Source organism: Homarus americanus, unplaced genomic scaffold (assembly GCF_018991925.1).
Source record: "Homarus americanus isolate GMGI-L3 unplaced genomic scaffold, GMGI_Hamer_2.0 scaffold52806, whole genome shotgun sequence".
Taxonomy (NCBI): Eukaryota; Metazoa; Arthropoda; class Malacostraca; order Decapoda; family Nephropidae; genus Homarus; species Homarus americanus.
The window spans coordinates 1,526,350-1,534,999 of record NW_024720773.1 but is presented as its reverse complement, the minus strand read 5'-3'; the positions used below and the strand labels follow the sequence as shown (position 1 = coordinate 1,534,999).

At 47.1% G+C, this 8,650-nt stretch overlaps 1 protein-coding gene across 1 annotated transcript; it reads right to left on the bottom strand.

The window, feature by feature from the left end:
* Positions 1 to 309: 309 nt before the first annotated feature.
* On the bottom strand, positions 310 to 1,134 carry LOC121861108. The gene has a single exon (XM_042358671.1). It carries the CDS (start codon positions 1,132 to 1,134, stop codon positions 310 to 312), a length of 825 nt encoding a protein of 274 aa, XP_042214605.1.
* Positions 1,135 to 8,650: the final 7,516 nt, after the last annotated feature.

Here is an 8,650-nt window from a genome sequence, read left to right as displayed (position 1 = left end):
GAAGACCAGTGTGAAGACCAGTGTGAAGATTAATGTAAAGACTAGTATGTAGACCAGTGTGAAGATTATTGTGAAGACCAGGTGTTAAGACCATTGTGAAGATTTCTAAATACTAGTATGTAGACCAGTGAAGATTATTGTGAGAATTATTGTGAAGCCAAGTGTGAAGATTATTGTGACCAGTGTGAAGATTATTATTAAGACCAATGTGAAGACCAGTGTGAGGACCAGTGTGAAGATTATTGTGAAGACCAGTATGAAGACCAGTATGAGATTTTTTGAAGATCAGTGTGAAGACCAGAGTGAAGACTAGTGTGAAGATTGTGTGAAGATCAGTGTGATGATTGATGTGAAGACCTGTGCAAAGACCAGTGTGGAGATCAGTGTGAAGACCAGAGTAAAGACCTGTGTGAAGACCAGTGTGAAGATTTTTGCTAAGACCATTGTGAAGATTATTGTTAAGACCAGTGTGAAGAATATTGTGAATACATTAAGTCTAGTGTGAAGATTGGTGTGAAGATTATTTTGAAGACTGGTGTGAAGACCAGTGTATAGGTTATCGCTAAGACCAGTGTGAAGATTATTTTTAAGACCAGTGTGAAGAGTACTGTGAAGACCAGAGTGAAAATCAGTGTAAAGTTTATTGTGAAGACCAGAGTGAAGACCAGAGTGAAGTTTGGTGCGAAGAATATTGTGAAGACCAGTGTGAAATTTATCGTTAAGACTAGTGTGAAGGTTATTGTGAAAACCAGTGTGAAAACCAGTGTGAAGACCAGTGTGAAGATTGGTATGACGACCATTGTCAAGACCAGAATGAAGACCAGTGTGAAGAGCAGTGTGAAAACCAGCATGAAGATTATTGTGAAGACCAGTGTGAAGACCAGTGTGAGGTTTGGTGTGAAGACCAGTGTGAAGACCAGTGTGAAGATCAGTGTGAAGACTAGTATGAAGACCAGTGTGAAAATTGGTGAAGCTCAGCTTGAAGACCAGAGTGAAGACCAGTGTTAGGATTATTGTGAAGATCAGTGTGAAGATTGATGTGAAGATCAGTGTGAAGACCGATGTGAAGATCAGTGTGAAGACCTGAGTGAAGACCAGTGTAAAGACCAGTGTGAAGATTAGTGTGAAGACCATTGTGAAGACCTTTGTGAAGATTACTGTGAGGATTATTGTGAAGACCACTGTGAAGATTGATGTGAAGATCAGTGTGAAGACCAGTGTGAAGATTAGTGTGAAGACCACTTGAAGATTGATGTGAAGATCAGCGTGAAGTCCAGTGTGAAGATCAGTGTGAAGATCAGAGTGAAGGCCAGTGTTAAGACCAGTGTGAAGATCAGAGTGAAGACCAGTGTGAAGATTAGTGTGATCATTAATGTGACGACCAGTGTGAATACCAGTGTGATGATTAGGTTTAAGATTAGAGTGAACATATGTGAAGACTAGTATGAAGATTAGTACATTAGTGAGTGTGACGATCAGTGTGGAACTTAGTGTTGAGACCTTTGTGAAGATAAATGTGAACCTTAGTGTGAAAACCAATGTGAAAGTCAGTGTGATGATTAGTTTGAAGATTAGTGTGAAAATTAGTGTGAAGACCAATTTAAAGACCAGTGTGAAGACTAGTGTGAAGATGGAGTATAGTGTGAAGATTGGTGTGGAAATTAGTGAAATGATTAGTGTGAACACCAGTGTGAAAATTAGTGTGAAGACCAATGTAAAGACCAGTCTGAAAATGAGGTTGAAAATTGGTATGAAGGCCAGTGTGAAGATTATTGTGAATGCCACTGTCATGATAAGTGTGAAGATTAGTGTGAAGATAAGTGTGAAGATTAGTTTGAACGCCACCGTCAAGATAAGTGTGAAGATTAGTGTGGTGATTAGTGTGAATGTAGGTGAAGACTAGTTTGAAAATTAATGTGGAGGCCACTGTCAAGATTAGTGTGAAGATACGTGAAGATTAGTTTGAACGCCACCGTCAAGATTAGTGTGAAGATTAGCGTGAAGATTAGTGTGAATGTTAGTGTGAAGACTAGTTTGAAAATTAATGTGGAGGCCACTGTCAAGATTAGTGTGAAGATTAATGTGATGATGAGTGTGAAGATTAATGTGAAACCCGGTGTTAAGATTAGTGTGAAGTGTGAAGATTAGTGTGATGACCAGTGTGAAGATTAATGTGAAACCCGGTGTTAAGATTAGTGTAAAGTGTGAAGATTAGTGTGATGACCATGTGAAGATTAATGTGAAGACCAGTGTGAAGATAAATGTGAAGGCTAGTGTGGAGACTAGTATGAAGACCAGTGTGAAGACCAGTGTGAAGGCCAGTCTGAAAATTATTGTGAAGGCCAGTGTGAAGACCAGTGTGAAGATTAGTGTCAAGTCCAGTGTGAAGATTAGTGTCAAGGATAGAGTAAAGATTAGTGTTAAGGCCAGTGTAAAGATTAGTGTCAAGGCCAGTGTGAAGATTAGTGTTAAGGCCAGTGTGAAGATTAGTGTTAAGGCCAGTGTGAAGATTAGTGTTAAGGCCAGTGTAAAGATTAGTGTCAAGGCCAGTGTGAAGATTAGTGTTAAGGCCAGTGAAGATTAGTGTCAAGGCCAGTGTGAAGATTAGTGTTAAGGCCAGTGTGAAGATTAGTGTTAAGGCCAGTGTGAAGATTAGTAACACTTGTATGCAACTCCTTTTAAGCATCCAGAAACACTCTTTAGTATACCTGACAAACACACCTATCACGTAGTTTAGTCTAGGCCGTTGTGGTATACCTCACACACACACACACACACACACACACACACCTGTCATCCAATACAATCATGACCCCAGCTGGTGCAATCTGACCAGGCCGGACGCTTCCAAGATGAGGGCAGCAGGAGGAGGAGGAGACAGCTGGAAGGTAACGACCATGAAATATTGGAGGGGTCATCAGCCGGAGGTCATCAAGGGAAGCTGGTAGTGGGGGTGGTTGTGGTTCTTTGCATATAATGAGAGCGACAGAGCGTGTGCCGGCTGACCTTTCCATTGGATATCATTCAATTTAAGATGCACAGTAATGCTAGCCATCTGTCCCAGGTGGTGAGGGTGGAGCCATCTTTCCCAGGTGGTGAGGGTAGAGCTATCTGTCCCAGGTGGTGAGGTGGAGCCATCTTTCCCAGGTGTTGAGGGTGGAGTCATCTGTTCCAGGTGGTGAAGGTGGAGCCATCTTTCCCAGGTGTTGAGGTGAGTCATCTGTTCCAGGTGGTGAAGGTGGAGCCATCTTTCCCAGGTGGTGAGGGTGGAGCCATCTGTCGGGGTGAGGGTGAGCAATCTGTCTTAGGGGCTGAGGGTGGAGCCATCTGTCCCAGGTGATGAGGCAGGAGCCATCTGTCCCAGGTGGTGAGGGTGGAGCCATCTGTCTTATGGGGTGAGGGTGAAGTCATCTGTCTTAGGGGTAGGGTGGAGCCATCTGTCCCAGGTGATGAGGGCAGAGCCATCTGTCTTGGGGTGAGGTGGAGCCATCTGTCTTAGTGGGTGAGGGTGGAGCTATCTGTCTTGGGGTGAGGTGGGCCATCTTTCCCAGGTGATGAGGGTGGAGCCATCTACCAGAGTGGTGAGGTGGAGCCATCTGTCTTATTGGGAGGTTGAGCCATCTGTCTTAGGGGTGAGGTTGAGCCATCTGTCTTAGGGGTGAGGTGGAGCTATCTACCTAGGGTGGTGAGGTGGAGCCATCTGTCTTATTGGGAGGTGGAGCCATCTGTCTTTTGGGGAGGGTGGAGCCACCTGTCTTGTGGGGAGGGTGGAGCCATCTGTCTTATGGGGGAGGGTGGAGCCATCTGTCTTAGTGGGTGAGGTTGAGCCATCTGTCTTAGGGGGTGAGGTGGAGCTATCTACCCTAGGTGGTGAGGTGGAGCCATCTGTCTTATTGGGGGAGGGTGGAGCCATCTGTCTTATTGGGGAGGTGGAGCCACCTGTCTTATTGGGGAGGGTGGAGCCATCTGTCTTATGGGGGAGGGGTGGAGCCATCTGTCTTATTGGGGAGGTGGAGCCATGTGTCTTATTGGGGAGGTGGAGCCATCTGTCTTGTGGGGAGGTGGAGCTATCTACCCTGGTGGAGAGGTGGAGCCATCTGTCTTATTGGGGGAGGTGGAGCCATCTGTCTTAGTGGGTGGGGGTTGAGCCACCTGTCTTGGGGTGAGGGTGGAGCCATCTGTCCCAGGTGATGAGGGTGGAGCCATCTGTCCCAAGTGTGAGGAGGTGAAGCATCTGTCTTATGGGGTGAGGTGGACCCATCTGTCTTAGAAGGGTGAGGTGGACCCATCTGTCCCAGATGGTGAAGGTGGAGCTATTTGTCCCAGGTAGCAGGGATGGAGCCATCTGTCTTATGCGTGGGGGTGAGCCATCTGCCTTAGGGGATGCAGGTTGAATCATATATCTTAGGGGTGAGGGTGGAGCCATCTGTCCCAGGTGGTGAGGATAGAACTCTGTCTTGGGGGTGAGGATGGAACCATCTGTCTTAGGGGTGAGGATGGAACCATCTGTCCCAGGTGGTGAGTGTGGAGCCATCTGTCTTAGGGGGTGAGGGTGGAGCCATCTGTCCCAGGTGGTGAGGGTGGAGCCATCTGTCCCAGGTGGTGAGGGTGGAGCCATCTGTCTCAGGTGGTGAGGGTGGAGCCATCTGTCCCAGGTGGTGAGGGTGGAGCCATCTGTTACAGGTGGTGAGGGTGGAGCCATATGTCCCACGTGGTGAGGGTGGAGCCATCTGTCCCAGGTGGTAGGGGTGTTAGGGATGCAGCAGGTGTGTGAGGGACGATGCAGGTGTGTAAAGCGACGCATCAGGTGTGTGAAGGAAGATACTGGTGTGTGAGGGATGCAGCAGGTGTGTGAGTGAAGATACAGGTGCTTGAGGGACGCAACAGGTGTGTGAGGGACGCAACAGGTGTTTGAGGAGCACGGTAGGTTTATGAGGGAAAATATAGGTGTGTGAGGGGCGCAGCAGTTATGTGAGCGTCACAGCAGGTGTGTGGGGGGACGCAACAGTTTTGTGAGGGTCGCAGCAGGTGTGTGAAGGACAGCAGTTATGTGAGGTCGCAGCAGGTGTGTGAGGGGACGCAGCAATTATGTGAGGCAGGTGTGTGAGGACGCAGCAATTATGTGAGGGCAGGTGTGTGAGGACGCAGCAATTATGTGAGGACGCAGCAGGTGTGTGAGGGACGCAGCAGGTGTGTGAGGGACGCAGCAGGTGTGTGAGGGACGCAGCAGGTGTGTGAGGGACGCAGCAATTATGTGAGGGACGCAGCAGGTGTGTGAGGGACGCCTTAAATGAAACATAACAAATTTTACCAAATATCAACAAATTAACAGCAGTTGATCAATAAAAACAAAATGTTGTCACTATTTCGCCAAAACCTCACTCATGTTTAAAGGCTTAATTGACGAGAGAGAGAGAGAGAGAGAGAGAGAGAGAGAGAGAGAGAGAGAGAGAGAGAGAGAGAGAGAGAGAGAGAGAGCTGTCTCTTAAGGTGTAATTAACGATAATCACTAATTGACGTAATAAACATATACAAATACACAACAGACAAACACAAACACACAAACATAATCCACTGAACCAGTGAGTCAGTGTAGCCATAAGCCGCAGTAAGTTGCTCTACGGTACAATGAGACAGGACAGCGTTTGCAAGCCACAGCTAATTAAAGTTAGAACCCAACAATAATGGCAACGACTTCCCCAAACTCTGAACGCCTCTTTTAAAACCTCAAGAATCAGTCTCTGCCTGGATGAAAGAGACGCCGCAGTGTGTCGCAGGAAACTCTCTCTAATTGTGTGTTTTCACCTCATTAATTGTGGCACCTGGTGGCACCTGGTGGCACCTGTTGGCACTTATACAACTTGTGGGCCAACAACATCCTCCCACGTAACCATCAGTCAGGCCAATAAACTCGCATCTTTTCCTCAGCCAACCAAAGAACATGTTTGGATATTTCTACTGTACGTGTTGTATTGACACTTTACTCGCACCGGAGGGTCAAGACCTATTTGGCGCTGCTGCTGCTGTGGTGACAGCTGCCAGGGCCAATTGCTGGCCATACCCCTTCCCCTCCATTTACCCTGCTCCCACCGAGAAGTCAATAAAATCCTGCCAGTGTTCACGCCAGTGAAGTCAGCACCAGGCAGTGGCTTCCATGAGTCGTGACCAAGTTGACCGTCGCACCACTGTCCACACCCAGAAATAAGCGCCTCTGACAAGTGGTATAGTGTTAATCAGTTCACTCTGGGAACAACCGTAGGCCGACCATGAGATATCACCTCACCACTTAGAAGATAGTGAGGTACTGTGATACCACACCAAACCACACTACCCGGTGTCTCGTATTGTAACACCACACTACACGGTGTCTCCATGACCACGCAAGGTCCTTCATAACAACACCTATGGACGAGTTACTGCACCACATGGACAACGAAACCTCACACAGTATGGCAAGAGGCCAACTCCTATTGGTGCCTTCCCTTCTGGACGATTCCCAATGAGACGAACATCGGTTTTATGGGATTTTTACCATCTTAGTTAAATGATTAAGTTAGGTTAGGTTAGGTTAGGTTAGGTTAGGTTAAGCTACGTCGCATAAAACAGACGATGTTACTTTTCCTTTTAGAAATGAAAGCTTTTGTTAACCGACCCACCCATCCCACACCTTTGTAAATAATAAGTCATTTCTGTCCATTGTATAATTTCAGCCTTTTGGCTGCTGAAGATTTTTAATAAACAGCTAATTATTATTATTATTATTATTTATCACACACATACACACACACACACACACACTAGTATTAATAGTACTACTACTACTTTGCTGTCACTCGAAATCGAGTTTGACGATCATCCAGCTATGATACAATGGTATGAGTTATTAGGGCTGTCATCTTCATTGGTGACTTTTGAGGTGACTAAAGAGGCCGATATGGGACCGGCAGAGGCGTTGACATGAGTTGCACATGTGGAGGGCCACATCTAATGTGGTGGCAGCGTCTTTCCGGCATTGGCGCTTGTCTGCTCGGTTTGCAGTCGGGCTAACTCGAAAGTATTGACAAGTTCTCGTGTGGTGCTCCTCCAAGTGTTACGATGTGCAGCAATCGTCTCCCAGGTGAGGGAGTCGATTTGGCACTTTTTCAGTTTGTCTTAAGACTATCTTGATACCTTTTCAGTTGCCCTCCACGTTACGTTTACTATTCTTTAGGTGACTGAAAGTACTTGCTTTGGCAGTCTACTGTCGTCCATGCTGGTAACATGGCCAGTTCAGCGTAGTTGCTCATGGATAATGGTAGCCTCGATGCTCATATAGTTGGTGTTAGCGAGAATACTGGCATTTCTTCTCTTGTCTTCCCAGCGAACTCCGAGGATGGAATGTAGACTACATTGGTGAAAGTTTTCTAGTGCCTTCAGGTGCCTCCGATATGTGACCCATGTCTCGCTGCCATATAGCAGAGTGGGGAGGACCACTGCTCGATATATGTGCAACTTTGTAGATCATTTCAGCTCCCTACAGCTGAAGACACGGGTACAGAGTCTGCCAAAGGCTCCAGATGCACATCTGACCCGATGTTGAATATCTTCATCGATTTCAGCGGTGGTGGACAGGTGGGAGCCGAGATACTGAAAGTGGGTAATATTAGAGAGGGTAGTACCATTGAGCTGAATGGATGGTGGAGGTGTGGCTGAACCAGGGGCAGGCTGATAAAGAATCTGAGTCTTACGTACATGCGCCTAAAGGTAGAAGTGTGCATAAGCATCTGCGTAGGTGTTCAGGATTTCTTGTAGGTCACGCTCAGTGTGAGCAACAAGGGTGAGGTCGTCAGCATACTGAAGTTCAGTAATGGAAACTACGGACACCTTTGTTCCTGCCTAGAGTCGTCTTATGTTGAAAAGATATTTCTTCCGGTACTAGATGTCCACCCCGCCGGCTAAATTGGCACTGGCACGAGTAAGGAAGGCAGCCAAGAAAATAGAAAAGAGAGTTGGTGCCAGTACACATCCTTGTTTTACCCCCGTTTGGATGGGAAAGAACTCAGACTGGGTGCCATTGTGTATGACACTGCCGTTCATGCCGTCGTGGAGTTGCCTCACAATGGCAAGGAATTTTGGTGGGCAGCCAAAACGGCTGAAGGTCCGCCAGAGGGCTTCCGTGTTGACTAGTCGAAGGCCTTAGTTACGTCGATGAAGGCCATGTATAAGTCACAACATTGTTCTCTGCACCTTTCCTATATCTAGCGGGCAACAAATATCATGTCAGTGGTGCCATTTTTTTTTTTACGGGGAATAGCCCACACGACCACAGGTCAACGACCCACAACGGGGCCTTGGGGGTGTAGGTTATGTATCTAAGCTACTGTGCCGAGTAGCAACCTTGTATATAAGCTACTGTGCCGAGTAGCACTTATGTATATAATTACGTGGCAACACTGTACGTGTTATGTGGCAACATTGCCCCGAGGCTGCCATATGGCAAGGCAGCCTCAGTCTGACTGTGTGAGCCGTGCATGGCACACGCGAGTCACCACTTGTATTTCTCCTATCCCTTAATAAACGGACTTCAGTGTTACCCGGTGTTTCCCTACCCATCACTGCATTCTTCGGGGAACACTTGTAACCATCATGGCGCAGTGACTGGGATCTGTGG